Source organism: Eulemur rufifrons, chromosome 1 (assembly GCF_041146395.1).
Source record: "Eulemur rufifrons isolate Redbay chromosome 1, OSU_ERuf_1, whole genome shotgun sequence".
Classification (NCBI taxonomy): domain Eukaryota; kingdom Metazoa; phylum Chordata; class Mammalia; order Primates; family Lemuridae; genus Eulemur; species Eulemur rufifrons.
In genome coordinates this window covers 63,713,736-63,734,451 of record NC_090983.1, presented here as the reverse complement: position 1 = coordinate 63,734,451, position 20,716 = coordinate 63,713,736, and the positions used below count along the sequence as shown (strand labels likewise).

The window sequence follows — 20,716 nt, the reverse complement described above, 5'->3', positions numbered from 1 at the left end:
TGAATTATTTTTGTCTTTTTTTGTCATAATTGGGAGTAATTAAGAAATGATGAACTAATTCCTAGGATGATAAAATAGCAAACCTTCAAGAAATAAGAAATTAATATCACTAATGTTCTATAATACATCATAGGTTTGTAATAATGGTGTAATGAACCCCTATAGTAATTGCGTTAAATTATGAATTTTGTTCTATTTAAAAATATAAGTAAATTTTCTTTTTGTTCTTTGAAAGACCTCTAGAAAGGCTAAAACTTATGAAATATCAATCTTCAAAGTTAGTGCTCAAGAGAGAAATATACAAACAAAATCTTCAGACAGGGCTATATTCTTTAGCTCCCTGCGATGGTAGATCATTCCATACTCTCAGGAAATGATTATTAAAAAGTGGTTTTGATATCGAATTCATTTTTAGGAATTTTGATTCTTCTAAAAATTTTGGTGTAAAAATTTCCTTCTTAATTATCAAAATAATTGTATATTATTTTATTTACCTTTTTTTAGGAGAGAAAGAGAAAAAAAATACCTGGGAAATTATACCTGCCAGAATTAGCAAGAGCTTGTGTTAAGAAGAAATTTGTCAAACTCCTCAACAAATTGAAGCTTAAGAGTTATAGTTACTGATCAGGTGAGGTTTAAGAATGTATTTTATGTTTAACTATTCTTTCAGGATATGATAAAGAGATACTACGAAAATGTATTATTTTAAACAGACATCCAATTATGACTATGTGTGATAGATAACCAGATTTTAAAAACTAGTGTGATTTAGAACATTTATCAATATATTTTACTTCCAAATTTAGTATTTTTATCAACCCTGGCTGTCTTAAATGTTTTAATTTGTTAAATGTTTTTCCTGTTTGCTGAGACGTCTAATTTTGATAAAAAAAAAATTTGACCTGTCAGATTTTCTTTCCCTCTGCTTCCCACATCACTCATGTATATTCACAGCATCTGGAGTCTGTGTAAAGTCATCAGAAACAACAGAGGGGAAATAGAAAAGCTGAACACAGCTGGGAATCAACTTTGGCCTAGAATGTGTATGTTCTAAAGTATACTGTATGTTGTTGTTTTTTTTTTTTCCTATTGGTTCTTTAGGTTTATAAGCTTGAAATGATCCAAAAGAAATTTTTTTATTCTTTGGTAATGTATTTTAGAGAAATGTCTTTAATCTTATAATATATACAGGATTTTTTTTTTCTGTCTGCAGCCTTTAAAAAGTGCTATGTATTGAATGTCATATTTCAGTTGAGTAATTTTAATGAGAATTTTCTGGAGATTTTATTTGTAAATGTTGCTCTTAGGAGGATGAGTTAAGATTGTGAAGTGGAAATTTTGTCTGGACTATCAAGTTTTCTTATTTGCCGTTTCATTTTTAAAAATGAATTTTTAAAATTGTGAATCTCACACACATTATGTTATGTTAAACAAGCCAGACACAAAAAGTATGAGATTCCATTTATACAAAATTCAAAAACAGCAGAACTAATCTGTGCCGTTAGGAGTTGGAATTTTACCACAAGAGACTGGAAGGGAACTTCAGCAGCATTTCTGAGGTGCAGATAATGTTCTGTTTCTTGAGCTAGGTGATGGTTACATGGGTGTATTCACTTTGTCACAATTCCATGGCTGTATCATTTGTGTTCTTTTCTATATGTGGGTTTGAATAAAGCTTGCCATATTAACATTGTTAAATATTAGCAGGATTAAGTTGTTGCCAGGATTCAACAAACATATTTAGGCAGTAATATGCTAATCATAAGTACATTATTGAGTTTTAGTTTGTATAGCAGTTGTAACTAGTAAAATAACATGGATTAATGGTGAAGCTAATCTGTTAACATCTAATTTAGAATATAATTTGTAATGAAACCATTTTCTAAAGCATATACTTAGGAAGAAGAGAAATTTCACAGCATAGTAGCAATTTTCAAGTAGAAAACAATGCTTTATTGCATTTGTTAAGTAGTTGTACTGCTATTAATTTTTATAATTTGATTATAAGGTTATATAATACACTTGCTATTTCTTTTCTTAGTTTTTTCTAAGTTTTTCAAGCTTATAAGATTATCTTCTGTAGTTATTCTAAACATTAAAAATAAATCAGATTGATATTTCACAGTTGATCCTCTTCATATCTATCTACTCTGAAATGATAATTGAGAATGGCAGCTGAATTTCCTTAGTGAAAAAGGTGTATATTTCCACAACATCTGAAATAACACAAAATATCTGTGTAAGTTCTAGGACACTATCTTAACGCATTTAATGTTTACGCTATAGTATTTCTTTTAGTATAATGAGTTCATTTTAAAAAAGCCTTTGATGCTAATTCAGAGATCCATAATCTGCTCACAATGTCTTTCACATGTAGTTTTGATGATAACTGACAAGCTGTAAGTTAATTAGCACAGAACTTACTAATGAGGATGTTAAAATTTAATTTAAAAGTGAGGTTTTTTATTTGTATACTCTGGACAAATTGAAGGAAATTCAATCATACATATGATAAGCATTTCAGGCACTTTTTCCTTATTCAGGTGCTTTATTAGATAACAATAAGAAAATATAATTAACTTAATGATTGCAAAGTTTTGAAAGTATGCTAAGATTGCTTGTCTTTAAAACTGGGGATAACCCAAAACCAAAGCAGTAAAATAAGGTCTGTTAATTAGCATGGAAGACAGCTTCTTGAATTAATATGTGGTGTTAATTAACAGGAAGTCTGATGTTGTGTTGTAATTACCACCAATATTTTTGACATACTGAGTGACTGAAGGTGAATTATATAGATAGCAATTGAGTAAACACTTTTGTGCTTAGGAACGTTTTCTTTTGTTTCTGTTTTCTAGAAATATGGACAGACTTCTTAGACTTGGAGGAGGTATGCCTGGACTGGGCCAGGTTAGTATATAGACTCTGAGTATTTCTTTGTAAACTATGACCCTTTCTGTATTTAGCCAAAGAGAATGAAATCACCCCTAAGAAAAATCACCTGACAGATAGCTTTATGGCAAGAAGCTTACCTTATTGCTGTTTGTAATGCTAAATAACATGTGGAAAACATTTTCTATTTTAATTTACTTTTTCCTGGGAATAAGAATTTTTCTCTATTCGCTTTGCTTAAAATTTTGGAATATATGAGATTATCAAATTGCCTTTTAGGGAAAAAAGAACTCAAAATACGTTATTTCTAGGTTTACAATATAAATTTTAGATGTAACACATGAAAAAGTAAACATGACATACCGTTTGCCAGATCCAGAAAATGTTTCTGTAGACCCATAGAATGTTTGTGTATGTGGTCTTAACACTAGTACATTGCTGGTAATAATTATGATGCATAGATGAATTAATAATACCTTTTTTCCTTAAAATTTGGTACATATAGGGTTTTTTTTATAATCTTTTTAAATGACCTTTCAGTTGTCAGTTGTGTTAATACTATCATCACTTATCTTGTTCCATGCTGCTGGGCAAATGTCCTCTAGATAGATTTCTGTCTCAGGATATTCACTTCTTTTTGCTATTGTTGTTTTTAAAGAGATAGGGTCTTGCTCTATAGCCCAGGCTGGAGAGCAGTGGCTATTCACAGGTGCCATCATAGCACACTGCAGCCTGGGACTCCTGGGCTCAAGCGGTCCTCCTGTCTTAGCCTCCCCAGTAGCTGGGACCATAGGCACGTGTGACCATGTACCAGCTTCTACTGTAGGATATTCTTTCTGCTTTCAGCTAAAGAATAATTTCTGCCTCTTTTAAATTCTACATTGATTACCTTTGCAGTCATCCATTTGCTTAATATTAACACAAGAGATGACTGTGTGTTGTACCCTTCCTGAGACTTTTTTGTAATGTATTTTATTAGAAAATATTTTTATAACCCCCTTTTAGAACCCTTTTTGTCGCCAGCTTTCCCTTATTTCTATTTCACTATCAATGACTTTCTTTTTCTTTATTGAAAGTAATTTATATTTAGTATAAGAAACACAGTTTTCGATTGAGACTTCTTGAAATTCTCAATCTTATTGAGGCATTTTTATAAGGACTCTTTAATTAAGTATATCATGGTTTATTACTTTTAGAAGTTGAGAATTTTTTTGTGACACTATGTTGCATCCTTGAATAAATTCCTATTATTTTTCATTCACTTTTGTTAGTTTTATTCCTCATGTTTAGATTATTTCTCGTGTTTCTTTGCTGTCAACCAGTTTCTTCATGATTCTTCATTTTTGTAACGTATTTGTAACCCATTCTCTCAAGAGACCTATGCCTCTCTGAACTCGACCCTTAAGCTGCTTCTATTCTTTTGTAAATATTCTAGATCACTTCTAGATTTTCTCCAATTTATTCTGAAATTAGTAATAATGTTAAGACATGTAAAAATGTCAGGAGTGAACTGAGATTGTATGTAGGTACTGTAAATTTACCTGCAAATAATTGTAAATAATTCTAGGTAAAGACGTTGCCTTAGCATTCTTAAGGAAAATTGCATCACATTTAAATACTGAAATAACTTACCTTAAGCACAGATAGAATAAATTGACCTACTTTTATTTCTCTTTTAACTAGACTTCAATATTTCACACTTACTATCTTAAAACTTTCTCTTCCATTAGCTTTTATCATGCTTCCTTTTTCTCGTTCTCATTATAGTGTCCATACCAATATATCTGTCTTAGACATCCATGCTGCAGAATTGCTGGATGTGAAATAATAGTTTTGCTGACCACAAATTGAACTGTATCATATCTCAGTGACCACTGCAAACCATTGTATAAAGTGGAAAGCTAAATGTTTATATAATAATCTCATTGATTTCTGATTATTTAATCAGCCCTTGTGTCCTCAGTTTGTCTCTTTGAATTTAAAAATATGTTACTTAAGAATCTTATTTCAAATATATATATCATCTCGTCAATTAGATGACAACCTCTTAAAGGAATAATTTGTGGAGTTCTTATTTCTGTGGTATCTCTCTTATAAAATACTAGGTATTCAGTTATTTTTTTCCCTGAAATTTTATTTTACTCTTGTTCTAGAACTGATTTGACAAATACTTACAGTGTTACTTCTGCAACATGAAATGTTAAGTGCATTTTTTGAATAAATGAGAATGAAATGTTAAGGGTATTGTTTATTTTTAATAAGAAGTTGAAGATCTTTGGATTGATTATAGCTGTCTTTTCATTACATAAGGCTTAGCAACCAGTAGTAGTGGAAAAGGGGACATAAGTTGGTCTTTCCCTCAAAAAATCAGTGGGAAATGTTAATATCTTACCATATAATGGAAAAGTCAGAATTCTGTCACAAATAGGAGGAGGTCTTCTGCTGGTAAGTTGGCAGATGGTCCTTTTAAGATGTGGGAATAGATAGGAGCAGAACAGGTAAGGACCTTATATAATTTCTTGAGAGTCCCTTTGTGATTCTTTAACCGTAAGAGTTAAGTAGACTTTTATTACTTTTCAAGAATTTATTTCCTTGATTGAATAATGAGAACCATGGATATTTTATGAGTTGAATAGGCCATCTTAAATCATTGTCTGTGTGAATAACCTAACTTTGATGTAAGAAATGTTCAAGACTTTTTTTTCTTAACAGTGTTCAACAGTTGCTGCTTTATTGGCTTAAAGACATTTTTCTTTCACTCTTAATTGGATATGCTGCAATACAGCTGTGACATTAACTCAGAGTTAGTATCAGACTCCACAAGTTAAAGGCTCAGTCCTTCACAAGACTGCCTTTACTTCAGATGGTAGCCACACTTCAGGTGTCCCTAAGGCATCCACGTTTTTGACCGACGCTTTGATCTCACTATAGGTTTGGATGTCCCCATGACACCTTCAGGTTTGATAATTCACTAGAAAAATTCACAGAACTCAAGAAAGCACTATACTTATGATTATAATTTTATTATCAAGGATACAGATTAGGAGCCCAGTAAAATGAAAACACATAGGACAATATCTGGAAGGAAATACAGAGCTTCTGTGCCCTCTCCTCATGGAATTAGGGCACGCTCCCTACACATCAGTGAATTCACCAGCCAGGAAGCTTCATCTGTTTCAGTGTAGCTTCCGTGTTATTGGGACTTCATTACATGGGCATGATCAATTAAATCATTGGCCATGTGATTGAACTCAAGTCTCCAGCCTCTCTTCCTTCCTCAGAAATGGCCGAAGCTCAGTTTCAACCCTCTAATCACATTGTTGGTCTTTGTGGTCATCAGCCCTCCTCCATAAGCTATCTAGGGGCCTACTTTGTGTTACTTCATTAGCATAACAAAGATACTCTTATCACTAAGGAAATTCGAAGAGTTTTTGAGGCTTTGTGCCAAAAACCCAGGATAAAGACCAGATGTTATTATTTGTTTTCAGCCTTGACTACATTATTTGTGTGGACATAATTATTGCATTTGAATTTTTCTTGTGCCATTATTTGACACTGATTTTGTGTCCTGTTTCCAAGAGACATGATCCAATATGTAGGCATAATGCAGTAAGAAGGTATTCAAGCTTTGCTCTGTGTGCCAATTGGCCATTTTTTTTAATGGAGGAGTTCACAGTAATAATACAGGCATACCAGTGTTATAGTGGATACTGATATTTCATTGTTTGTGAGGTCACTTGGGCTTGGTGGTTTTATTTGGGAGTTATACTAGGGATACTAGGTAAAAAAGGAACTTGTAAATAAAGTCTCTATCCATTCTAGCCTCTTAGCTTTCTTTAAGTAGGAGGTAACTTTTCTCTTTTCCAATAGTAATCTTTCTACTTATTCTTTGATCCTGTTCTCTTGAAACCTTGCTTATCTCCACTGACTCATTTCTTTGACTACAAAAATGTCAAAATCTCATGTATACAAAAAGTAAAACTCTGCTGCATCCTGCCATTAAATCTTATCTTCCATTTATTTCTAGAATTCCTGAAATAATACCTTAAATTCACATATTCTACTTCTTTACTGTCGTGAGACTATATTCTGTTCTCCTCTTTTATCACTATACTGGAATTGATCAAAATTGCCAAGTCTGTTGACCTACTTTAAGTTCTCTTTTAACTAGACTTCAGTATTCCACACTATCTTGAAACTTTCTTTTCCATTTGTTTTTTATCATGCTACCTTTTCCTAGTTCTCATATGGTGTCCATACCTACAAAGCAACTTTAAAGTTTTATTTTTTGTAATATCACATTTTAAAATGTTAATATGTGAGTGGTGGTAGGCTAAAAAAATTGAATTAGTCCACAGTCCACCACTTTAGTATAACTTATCAGTAGTTTGAAGCAGAAACAAATAGATGTTTTATTAGTCTTATTAAAATAATAGTTTTAGATTTCAAATTTAGTTTTTAAATTTTATTTTAATTAGGTAAAATGTCAGTGGCATTTAGTACCTCGTCTTCAATTTTAATTTCTTAGGCCAATATTTTGAGTTTCTGTGTGTCAGGTGTTATACTGTAGGGAATACCAAGATGAACAAGAACATCCATACTTAACCCAGGGGAAGTGTCTGGCACATAGTAACTACACTGAATGAGTGAAAACTAGTGCTCACTGTAAATAATGTGATTTGTAAGTATAGTGGAGGTAGGCTTCTTTTCACAAAAAGGGAAAAATTAGACTAAATTGAGGAGATGACATTTGAGCTAAGTTTTGAAATATATACCAAGGCATATTCAGAAAGGCTGGAGAATAGGCAATATAGGGAGAAATACTAGGAAAATAAGCTAGGAGAGGGGTTCTTAGTAGATTATGGAAGGTATTGAATGCAATGATTAGCAATTATTACTTCTTTTCCCATAGATGTAGCATCATGAAGATTCTTCTTTCTTTTTTCTTTTTCAGAAATGAAGATTTTTTTCTTCGTAGACTTGTGAGATGATTCAGTCAGTGTTTTTGAAAAGTAATTCTAGTGGTAGTTTGGAGAATAGATAGAGGAGAAGGGATTAAAGGCAAAACCATCAATTTTATGGATTATTTCTGGCTTCCAATGGTCCGGAAATATAGTAGGATTATATTAGGTCATTAAATATGAAATGTCCGATTGCAAATCAAAAGTGTAGTTTATTATATCTCAAAAAAGAAGCAGTACAATTAATTAAAGTATGTGCCCAAACTATTGGCACAGTTTTGCCGTCTTAACAGTAGCTTGCTTATGCCATCAGTGAAGAAGCCTGGAGAGTGAGTGACAATGAAATTGTAAAAGGCATTTTCCAAAGCTTGCTGAGAATTGAATATTTTTCCTTGCAAGAAGTGGTCCAAAGCCTGGAAGAAGGGTTAGTCAGTTGGTGCACTGTCTGGTGAATACGATGGATGACAGAGTTTCCAAGTCCAGCCACTGTAGTTTGAGCAGTGTTATTTTTTTTCTGACATGTAGTCTTGCAAGAGGATTGGCCTGTCTCTGTTGAACAATCTCGGCTGCTTAATCACAAGCATCCTAATTGTTTCATCCAATTGGTTGCGGTAGACATCCACTGTAACTGATTGACCAGGTTTCATGAAGCTATAGTGAATAATACCAGCACTGGACCACCAAACAGACCCTATTAGCTTTTTTAGATGAATATTCAGTTTTGGACTATGTTTCGGCACTTCATCTTTATCTAACTACTGTGCCAAACACTTGTGATTGTCAAAAAGAATCCATTTTTCATCACATTTAACAATATGGTATAGAAATGGTTTGTCTTTATGTTGTGAAAACAAAGAAAAACAAACTTCCAGATGATTTCTCTCCTGATGCTCATTTAATTCATGTGGTACCCATCTATCCAGCTTCTTTACCTTGATGATTTGTTTCAGATGGTCTAATATTGTTGGAATAGTAACATCAAACCTTGCTGCTAATTTATGCTGAGGTTGAGATGGATTTGCTTCCACTATAGTTTTCAGCTCATCATTATCATCTTGGTCTTGGGTCACCCACAGGGCTAATTTTCAAGATTAAAATCACCAGAATGGAACTTCTCAAACCATCAACATACTGTGTGTTTATTAGCCACATCCTTCCCAAGCACTTGTTGATATTTTTAGCTCCATTGGTTCCACGACGGAACTCATATTCAAAAATTATGTGAACTTTTGACTTATCCATGGTTTCACAAAAATTGCTGTAAAGAAAATTTTGGGCATTGCATACTTAATAACCTAATATTACATTATCTTTGAAGTTAACCTTACTGTGATCTTGCTTTGACCAATGAAATGTGATAACATGTCACGTTTAGGTGGAAACTTTAAGAATCAGTGTGTGATTTGCGTGCCCTAGTAATCAAAAAATCATGAAGATGGAGCCTCTTTTAGCTGTGTCCCTGAGTAAGAATGACATATGTCCTGTAAGTTTTAAAAGCAAAGGCAGAAATCTTGTGATATTTCTGTGAAATCCCCTAATTGTTTTGGTCTCCCAATTTTTATTTTAAGACACACAGTGTAGGCCAAACTAAGTACATGTAAAGCAGACCTATATTGCCTGTAAGTTGTCAGTTTGTGTCTTTCTGATACATATTTCAGTAATTTCATGATGCAAAATTAAGGGAAAATACTATATAGGTGAGTGATCTAAGGCTTTCTGAATGTGGTGAGATATGCACATTTCGAAGCTACATTTCAGGTGGCTAGATTTTAAAAAATAATTTCATGAATTGCATATGATATTTTGTTATAACTCCCAAATCCTCACAATGTACAGGTTTTGTGTATATTAACTAATAATGATTTTTCTGATTCTGTGTTGTGGGTCTTGGAATAGAAATGTTTCAATTATTTGTCTTAGGTTTTGGTCTACTGCTTTGTAGAAAGGATTAATTTAACATAGCAGTGGAAAAAATGACTAGAAAAAAAGGGAAAACATAATTAAGGAAATAATATTGTTTTCATGGATGAAGAGTTTTAATATTATATGCCAGTTCTCTCCAATTAATTGTAAGTTCAATATTGTTCCAGTAAAAATATCAACCAGAATTTTCATGGAATTAGACAATTATTCTAAAATTTCTATAGGAAAAAAGTTCAAGAATAGCAAAGAAATTTCTAAAAAGGAAAATGAAATTTGCTCTAGCAAATTTGAAGATATATTTTAATGCTATATGACTCAAGTAGTGTTATATTATTCCAGAGATAGTTGAGCAGGTCAATATAATCAAATAGAATGCCGAGAAATATACCCATGCATATATAGGAACTTGGTTTGTAATATAGGTGACATTAAAACTTAGTGAGGAAGGAAAGGCCTATTCATTAAATGATGCTAAAGCAAGTGGCTTTCAATATGGGGGGAAACTAAAATTAGATTCCTGCCTTATTCTTTGCACAAAAATGTATACCAGGTGGGTTGAAGATGTAAATATGATATCAAACTTTATAATTTTGGAGGACATACCAATTAGGCTAGCTATTGTACCAAAAAGCAAAAACAAAATAAGTGTTGGTGAGGATTAGAGAAATTAGAACTCTTGTGCATTGATGGTAGGAATGTAAAATGGTACAACTGATAATGGAAAACAGTTTGGTGGTTCCTCAAAAGGTTAAACATAGGATTGCCACATGATCCACCAATTCCAATTCTGGTTATATACCCAAAAGAATTGAGAGCAGAGACTCCAAAGGATATTTGTATATCATTGTCCTTAGTAACATTATTTGTAGTAGCCAAAAGATGGAAACACCCAAATGCCCATCAACAGATGAATGGCTAAATGTGGTATATACAGTTTTCCCTTGGTATGCTTGGCTGATTGGTTCCAGGACCCATGCAAAAGCAAAACCTGCAGGTGCTCAATTCCCTTATATAAAATGGTGTAGTATTTGCATATAACCTACATATATTCTCCCTTATACTTTAAATAATCTGTAGATTACTTGTAATACCTAATTCAATGTAAATGTTATATAAGTAGTTGTTACACTGCAGTTTTAAAATGGTTTTTTTATTATATTGTTTCTATTTTTTATTTTTTCCAAATATTTTTGATCCCTGGTTGCTTGAATCTGCAGATGCTGAACTTGCAGATATGGAGGGCCAACTGTACATACAGTTGAGTATTATTCAGCTTTCAAGAAATGAAACTGTGACACATACTGTAGCATTAGTGAACCTAGAAGATATGCTGAGTGAAATAAGCCAGACACAAAAGGACAAATATTAACGATTCCACTTATATGAGGTACCTAGAGTAGTCATATTTGTAGAGATAGACGGTAGAATGGTGGTTGCCATGGGCTTTGGAGAGGGGAGTAATTGGAAGTTATTATTTACTAGGTACAGAATTTCAGTTTGGAAGGGTGAAAAAGTTCTGGAGATAGATGGTGGTGCTGGTTGTACAACAGTGTTAATGTCACTGAACTGTTCACTTGATAGTTAAAACACTTTTGGTTATATTTTTACCACAAAAAAGATATTTAAAAATTCAGTTACCAAATGTCTTTAAAATGATATTAATAATACCTACCATAGATGGTTAACATTAAAGATTAAATAAACTAGCGTGTTAACATATCAAGAGCACAGTAGATAACCCTCTCTCATCCCAGTTTTTTTTGGGAAGAAAATTGTATGTCTTTATGACCTCAAGATAGAAAAGTATAGCTCAAAAGAATTTATAATTTGACTACCTTAAGACAGTATGACTAATTCTTGTCCCAAAAAGACAATAGAAATAAAAGACAAGCAAAAGAGGGAGAGAAGATACTTGCAATACATTTCATTTGCATCATAATCAGGAAAACCACAAATCAGTAAGACAAAAAAAGACAACCTCATTTAAAAAAAGAACATGAAACGGTAATTTATAGAAGAAGATTGGCGAAAAAGAATGTGAAAATATATTCAACATCACTGTACATCAGGGAAATGAAAATTAAAACAACTATTAAATTTATTTTTTTAAAAAACCTATTGAATTAAGTGTTAATATAAATTTAGGGAAATAGAAATTCTCAAGCTTTTTTTCTTGTGTGTGGGGGGGAGTTGGTTAGGGGTGGTAGCTCAGTGCTTAGATCATTACTTGACAAATAGTAGACAATAAAATACATGTTAAATGAACATACTGTATGTAGTAAATTAGTAAATGGTTAAAATCACTTTGGAGAGCAGTTTAATAATATCTGGTAAAGTTGAAAATGCCCAAATTTCTATGACCCAGCAATTCCATTTATTCACTTTAGAGAAACTTTTATACATGTGTATCAGGAGACATGTTTAAGGATATTGTTACAGCATTGTTTGGAATATTGAAAAATTGTGAAATACTTAAATGTCTAAATGTGTTATGATGCAATATTATGGAGCAATTGAAATGAACTATATTCTACATATCAACATGGGTAATAGACCTTATAAACATATTGAGAAAAATTGAGGTTGTAGAAAGATATATACAATAATGTAAATTTAAAAAACATAAAATAACACTTTTTTTTAAGGGTACGTAACTCGAGTGAAGGTATTACAAGTTGTTCTTCAGAAGCACTGTTCAATACAACTTTCTGCAGTGATGAAAATGTTCTATATCCGTACTGTCCAGTATGGTAGCCACTGGCCACATGTGGCCGTTAAGAACTTGAAATGTGACTGTAACAGCTGAAGAACTAAATTTTAAATGTTTAATTTAAATTTAAAGAGTCACATATACCTATTGAGCCCATGAGATGTGCCTTTGAAGACCTGAATTTTAAATTTAATTTTATTTAAATTATAATAGTCATATGTAGTTAGTGGCTACCATATTATACAGCACAGACCTGGATAACCGACACCAAATTCATGAGAAGGGTGAGAGGCAAAAGGAGCTTCAGATTTATATATAGTCTCTTTTTAATACACAAAAAACTAATGTAAAAGAAAAGTCATGGAATAATACTAAATAATATTAAATGACATTAAATAACATTTTTAAGTATTTTTTAAAAAGCCACCAAATGAAACAAAATCAGAAATTCATTTGTTTTTCAATACTTTTTTTATGCCTTACCGAGGTATTCCAGATCCTCTCCCAATCTTGGAAGACTAGAGAGGTTGCCAGAGACTAGATTTTGCAGGGCCTTACAGAAGATTATCTTCTGAGTGAGTTGGGAAGGCATTAGAGATTGTTGATTAAGAATGACTTATGCTTATTAGACTTCTTTTTTTAAAGAACCTGGATACTCTGGAGATGAAGCTATTATATTACAATAATGTATTTAAATTGTAGATTATTATGTTTTATTTTTATTCTGTCTTTACTGCTAGAGAAATTCTTCTGTGGCATGAGCCATCATAGATTAATGTGCATAGTCTTTATTTACACTTGTCACATCTGAAAAGGTTTAATTTTGCTGTAAGCACTGGCACAATAGCATGAACGTGAGCAGGCCTTTACAAAAGGCTTTTTTATGAGTTTCTTAAATATTCCTTGAGTTCTTTAGCCTACATATTGACAGTGTTTACATACTGATGAATGCTTTTGGTTACCTTTTTTTCCTTTGATTCTTTGAGTATCTGATGTGATCCTCTGTACATTTACAAAGAGCCTTTCTAAATATTTGTAGATTAATTTAGCCATTTTTCCTCCTAAAAGGGAAGTAGGGAAGGGTCAGAAAAATTTAATTGTTTTATTACTTTGCTTAACTACAAATAACTCAATAATGATTTTGCTTTAGAAACAAAGCTAAAATATAAGATGCCTTTAATGTTTTTTCATTTGCTGCTCTTGTCAGCTATAATTTTATTATTTTTAAAAGTGTAGTTCCAAATCATTCTATTCATATACTCTCTGATGTTTCTACTCTAGAACATTAAGAAAGAGGTCAGGTCAAAAGCAAGCTAATTAGAGCATAGTCTTTCTAGTTGTCATTGTAGTGTGATTCTTCTGGATAGATATTAAACCCTATGAAAAATATGGTGCTCCTGAGAGATCTCAAATCTCTTGAGGGTTCTCAAGTAAATAAAAGGGAGACAGATTCCCAGTGGGTGCATTATAGTTAATCTGTGTCATTTTTTTTGAATAGTCTAGTTGTGACAGGTCTTTCAAAGGGAAAGGTCTTTGACACTTGTGAATGCTAAGTTTCTATTTTGATATGAAATTATGATAAATAGTTTTGTTTGAGTTCCTTAGAGCAGCAGTCCCCAACCTTTTTGGCACCCAGGGACTATTTTCATGGAAGATAATTTTTCCACAGACTAGGGGGTTGGGGGGGGGAGTAGGAGCGGGATGGTTTCAGAATGATTCAAGCACATGACATTTATTGTGTACTTTATTACTGCTATTATTATATTATAATATATAATGAAATAATTATACAGCTCACCATAAGTTGGGGGCCCCTGCCTTAGAACATAAGTGGAATGGTGATATATTTTCAATTGCAAATGAAACTGTCCTTCAGAATTAATAATGTTCTGATGAAATAAGAGGAAATTAAAATTATGAGGAAAAATGAAATGTTAAGGTTTTAAATTTGAAGTCAAGGATACAATGGATCTATGACATCTGATACCATTTTCTGTAAAATATATAGGTTGAAAGACAAGAGAAGATACCTCTGTCTAATCTAGGAAACTAAGATATTGCAGTATAATCTCAATATTCCAAATGTATGGGATGTTATGATCATAAAAGATCCAATCTGTGTCTTTTCTTTCCCTACTGTCAACATTGTTATACATGTTTGATTTACTGGTTATTAATACATTGCTGATTTGGCACATTGATCTTTGGGTTTCTTATCTTAAACTTGCATTAACATAACTTCTAATATTCAGTTCATGTTATCATTTGGGCAGTTCTGTAGATACCATACCCATTTAAAACCTGAGGAGGTAGGACTGGTGTCCTCTCCAACACACGTTTAAGGTGATTCTTTGTGGGATATTGTCTGGGTTGAGTAACCTGGAAGCATGCCACCAGAACAGGGCAGTGTTCTCCATGGGACAGCCTCTGAGTGCTGCTTTTCAAACTTGCTAGTGATTTCACGGGCTCTTCCCTCTGAAAGACTGAATGCTGGTGAAGGGCATAATGGGAGGGCTTTTAGGGACAATAGAGTAAATTAGTGATTATGATAGTTATACTTTTCTTTTACTCATTGTACACTTCCTCTATTTTTACTTGATTACATTCTTATCTACCTGTGTTAGCTCTCTATTAATTAGGCCTTTATTCCCTAGTGCTGTAAACACCAAAGCCCAAGTTATTGGAAACAAAAGCCTTACCAAAAGTAGATAGTAGAATGGAAAAACCTAGTTTTGGAAAAGTGCCCTGTTATGTTATACAGAAAAGGGAAACTTCTTTTACTTAATGGGAAACTACATATTTCATTACTTAGTAGAATATATTTTTGTTATCGTTGTATAGCTATATCATGATGATTTTGATTTTAGTTTGCACCTTGTTCCACAGTTCCAGGCTACTATTTCCTTCCCATTTTCTGGTTACTATATACATTTTCTAATTTCTACTTTATAGTCTGATTGAGGTCTTTGAACATTTTATAGCTCAGTCTTTCTATAAGTCTCTACTTTGGAAACTTTCAACTTGAAATGCTATGAAAATTGTAGTAATATAGGGAGCCAGACAGATACTCTGAATAGGGAATGCCCTTTCCTGTGGGATCTAGAGCAAATGTATAGATCCATAAAGAGAACTGAAATATTTTGAAAATTGTATTAAAATTTTCCTCTAGAATTTATAGAAGGGGGGTGGAGAAGCAGAGAACAGCCAAATGGACTAATGCTGGGTACCTTCCATGTTCTGATGTGAGGTGTTTATGTATTTAATCTTCTCTTTTAATCCTCACAACAATCCTACATGGGTAGGGATAATTATTTCCATATTATAGGGTCGAGTCATGGAACTAACAAGAAGTGGAGCTAGAGTTGGAACACAAGTCTTTCTGATGGCAAAGCCTATTCTACACCAACGTTTCCTCAGGTAGATAAAATCTCTAGTGTGGTCACTGGCTACTTATTTCATAAATTAAAAAACTTAAGTTATTTTATGAATCTTGTAAAATGTTGATGAAGAGTAACATGCTTGCTTTTTAAATTTTTAGGAAGTTTGAAATATTTCAGAGGGTTTAGTACTTGGTCCATGTTTTAAGAATCTTTAAGGAAAACTGAATATTTCATTTATTTTATTCCCTATGATAATGTATATCTTGACTCACTGATAAAGGTAGAGGTTACAAATAGTACAACTTTTAGAAGAAGGCTTACATTTATTATTCCTTTTAGTTCTTAAAATGTTTTTTCTTACTATTCAGAAACTGACTGGTTCACTGAACTAATTGCCAAAATATGTTGTTTCATTAAAAAAATAATTTTGGGAAAGAGGCTTCTCTTCTTAAGCTAATTTCAATGACTAGTCTTGTTGTACCTTGATGTGTAATAATGAAAAAAGAGGTACAGAGAGCTGTTTTATTTGAATAATAGACTTGCCAATTAGCCATCAAGTGCTTCCATCTGTGAAACTGTTGATCAGATGGGTTAGCTGGGATGTTTCCAGACTAGGGCATCATAAATGGCAATTGAAAACTGTCACTTTGATGATGAGGTTTCAAGTATTACATTGCTTGATACTGTGGAACCTTTTTTCCCTTTTGCAGCACCATGTTTTTTTAGAACATACTGATCCCATTTATGAATTCAGTGGCATCAATAGAACTTGGGAGACCTGCCACTGATGTAGTAAAGTTCTGCTTAATCTGCTCTGGCCTGTGCTGGGATTAAACCAAAGTGGTAACAGCTTCTTTCATGGCCTTCACAGTAATGTTGGTTGGTGATCTGATTGGCACAGGCAGGCAATGCTCATTGCCTGTGGGCCATGGAGCTGGCACACTTTGGCAAGTTTCTTTGCACTTTCTCACTAATATAAACTCATTTCCAAGTCTTTGACTCCCTTAAATAAATGTATAGTAGCCTAAGGCAATATAAGTGTTGAGATTTCTACATGTAGCACTTGTGTGAAATGACTTTGGCGTCTGTCCTATATGTTTTTAAATTATTTCAGTTACTTACTGGTAATTATTACATTTTAAAATTTATTTAATAATATCTTAGAAATATAAATTTTTGGAAATAATTGTTATATATCTTTCCTCATTATTCTGTATCTTGTTTGCTTGACTTTATTTTTTTTCTTTTTTAATCAATTTATAGTAGAGTTTATGGCCTTATATTTTATAGGAAGTTTTCCTTAGTAAGTTGACTTCCTCTAATGCCTGTGGATGTGATTAGATATTAGAGTCTCTGAATGACGTTCCTCTCTGGTAGGATTATACTATGCTTTTCTTTTCCCATAAATCCAGATTCCTGAAATTTGGGCAGGTTTCCTAGTTACCAGTCTGTGTGGAGACAAATTCATGGCCCTTGTCACTTTGTGGAGAACAGCTTGGCCTTCTTCCTGCCCTGGCATGAGTCTCTGACCTGTTACACTCACTATGAAAGGCAGTATGTATGGGGCAATGGTGAAAAGCCAAAGGGCTTTGGAGCTAGACTAGATCCAAACAGTGGCTGGGATTCATGCAAGAGAAGAGAGAATGAAAATGCAGTGTAAATGTGCAGGAAAGCAGATTGGGATCTTGTTCCTATTCTTCTTCCAGAGTAGGATGCTTTAGTGTCATCCCTAGATCCTTCAGCCTCCTCAAGTGGACAATCTCCCAATGAGAGAAAAGTATCAATTCAAATGTAATTTTTTTTGGAGTACCTGGCCACTGCATCTTTTTTGTTCTCAAAAGGTTTGTGTGGTGTTCGCTCATCTCAGCAAAAATGTCCAGTAGTTAATAGATAATCGTGATTAAGCAGTAAGTTTCCTTTTATAGGTGTGAGGAAACCGAGGCATGTAGCAATTAAGTAACCAATATAATATGACATTTGAAAAAAAATGTGACTTCAGATCAGAACTGAAAGACTATGTTGCTTTTAAGTGCTCCTCTGTAGAGCATTAAACTGAAGGACAAGAAAAGAAGAGGCTGGGTGCAGGCTCATGCCTGCAATCCTAGCACTTCAGGAGGCCTAGGTGGGAGGATTACTTGAGGCTAGGAGTTCGAGACCAGCCTGGGCAACATAGAGAGACCCTAAAACATTTTTTTTTTTTTTAAATATTAGCTGGGTGTGGCAGTGTATATCTGTTTTCTCAGCTACTCGTGAGACTGAGGCAGAAGGATCACTTCAGCCCAGGAGTTTGAGGCAGCAATGAGCTATGATTGTGCCACTGCACTTGGGCAACAGAGTGAGACCCTGTCTCAAAAAAAAAAAAAAAAAAAAAAGGAGAAGGGAAATAGATGTGACAATGTGACCTATGCCTTCCTTCTTGGAAAAATAGAACTTTCCCTTCTGCCTTTGATCACTGCCACTCTTTCATGCTTTCTAAGCATGCTTTTTCTTCTGATGTGTTTTTCTGTCCCTGTTCTCTTAATTCCTCAGAAATAGGACCTGTGCAGTCTTCTGTGTGGTATCCTAAGTAGCATTGTGAATAGATGAATGTAATGAAGTTAGGGTAGTGGTCAGGCAGTATTTCTAGGACATCTCAGAGAGATTTCTGTTCCGTAACCTCTGCCATGTCTGAGAACTTCTGAGCCTTTTATGTTTCCAATTAGCATAATTCAGGGAGTTTTTCTGAGAAACAAACAAGGTATTTTTAAATAGATAAATAGTTATTTTTATATAGGTACTAGTATATGACATGTTACAGAGTTCAGAAGTTATAAATGGGTATATACTGAATACTGTGTCCTTGGTGTCCCTGTTCCCTTCCCTAGAAACAACTTCTGGACACAATTTCTTTATATCCTTCCAAAGTTAGTCTATATTAGCGCTGTCCAATGAAACTTTCTGTGAAGGTGGAAATGTATTAAATCTAGCTGCCCAACATGGTAGCTATTAGCCACATGTGGCTATCAAGACCTGAAATATGGCTGCTATGAATGAAGAACTAAATGTTTAAATTGTACTTAATTTTAAATAGCTGCATGTGGCCAATGGCTATTATAGTGGACAGTACAGACATACTTAGTAGTGCATCCTGAAGATTGTCCTGTCCCGTATTCATACATACCTTGTTATTCTTAAATGATGGCTTGCTTTTCCATTTTATTGATGAACTATAATTTATTTAACCAATTTTCTACTGATACATACTTAGATTGTTTCTTTTTTTTTTTTTTTTTTTTTTTTTTGAGACAAAGTCTTACTCTGTTGCTCAGGCTAGAGTGCCGTGGTGGCATCAGCCTAGCTCATAGCAACCTCAAACTCCTGGGCTCAAGCAATCCTCCTGCCTCAGCCTCCCAAGTAGCTGGGACTATAGGCATGTGCCACCATGCCCGGCTAATTTTTTCTATATATTTTTAGTTGTCCAGCTAATTTCTTGCTATTTTTTTTTAGTAGAGACGGGGGTCTCGCTCTTGCTCAGGCTGGTCTTGAACTCCTGAGCTCAAACGATCCACCCACCTTGGCCTTCCAGAGTGCTAGGATTACAGGCGTGAGCCACCCCTGGCCTACATTGTTTCTTATCTTTTGATTTACTAACAATGCCGTAGTAAGTATCTCTTTGAAAATATTATTTTACGTGCATATTCCCAGAGGATAAATTCCTAGAAGTGGAATTCCTGTGTATAATTAGCATTAAGTTTAGCCTAATCAGAAAGAGTACAGGCTTTGGCTTTGAATTTAGGCTTTACCACTTACCTTAGTCACCTTGGACACATGGTTAACTTCTTTGAGCCTCATCTTCCTCATTTATAAAATAGACACTATAGTAACCACTTTGCAGGATTATGTTATTATTAGAAGTAATATATGTAATGGACCTCTGTAATAGTGCAGGGAGGTCCAGTTAGGAGTGGCAGATAATAGTAGCCCCACTGATACTTATTTTATTAATAATGAAACCATAACAAGCCCAGAGGTCTATGTTTAATGTTGAATTGTGGCAGAACATTCAGAATAGCTTTGCCTAACAACTCATTTTAGGTTTGTAAGTACAGACAGTATCCACCTTTTATTCATTTGACTTCTCTGAATTGTATATAGCCACCTGTAAATTATTTTTCATATGCTAACTTAGAACTTTTGTACATCAACCAGCAAACTATACCTTTCAAGCTCCATGTGGTGCCTTGCCTGTCAGCTAATAGTTAAATGGAAGCAGTCACTATCTTAATACAACATTGCTCATATTTGAAGATTTAATGGCATATTGGTGGAAAACAGGAAAATGAAACTGCTAATACTATTTAGAAGCAGCTGTAGGTCCTAAAACTGTATGGATTATGGAAGCATATTATAAGTTTGGATATAATTTTTTTATTTAGTATTTTTAGTGATGTTATTTACTTGAAACAAAACCCTTAGAATTATATTGAAGTAAACTTTGAAACTTGATTTCTTGACCACAGATAATTTGTGATTTTTATATTCTTGTTATACCAGCAACTGTTAATAAGCTCATTTTAAGTTTTCCTTGACCTCATTTTTTATAAACAGTAAGAAAGGTCTATGTCAACACTTTGCACTGTTGTATGAATGGTTTACTTTAGAAATAACTTGTTCAAAGTTACTAGATTTTTTTTTTTTTAAAAGATTAACCAAAAAATTTTCACAAGTATGATTAAGGATCTGTTTCAGGCATGCTCTGTTGTATCGGTCTGCATGAGCAGGAGAGAAATGTACTCACCCTTTCCTTTTTTTTTTTTTGTTTAAATCTGAGTACTAAAAGACATGTTTATGACAGAATCTCAGGTAAGGGAAAA

At 33.5% G+C, this 20,716-nt stretch overlaps 1 protein-coding gene across 1 annotated transcript in view; it reads left to right on the top strand.

The window, feature by feature from the left end:
- The window catches only part of PSMD14 (proteasome 26S subunit, non-ATPase 14), a 101,884-nt gene that overhangs the window by 7,139 nt on the left and 74,029 nt on the right, over window positions 1–20,716 (top strand). The window contains exons 2-3 of the mRNA XM_069472148.1: window positions 505–628; window positions 2,856–2,907. Coding sequence (XP_069328249.1) covers window positions 2,860–2,907 — 48 coding nt within the window. The 5' untranslated portion in view covers window positions 505–628; window positions 2,856–2,859. The remainder of the gene's footprint in view (window positions 1–504; window positions 629–2,855; window positions 2,908–20,716) is intronic.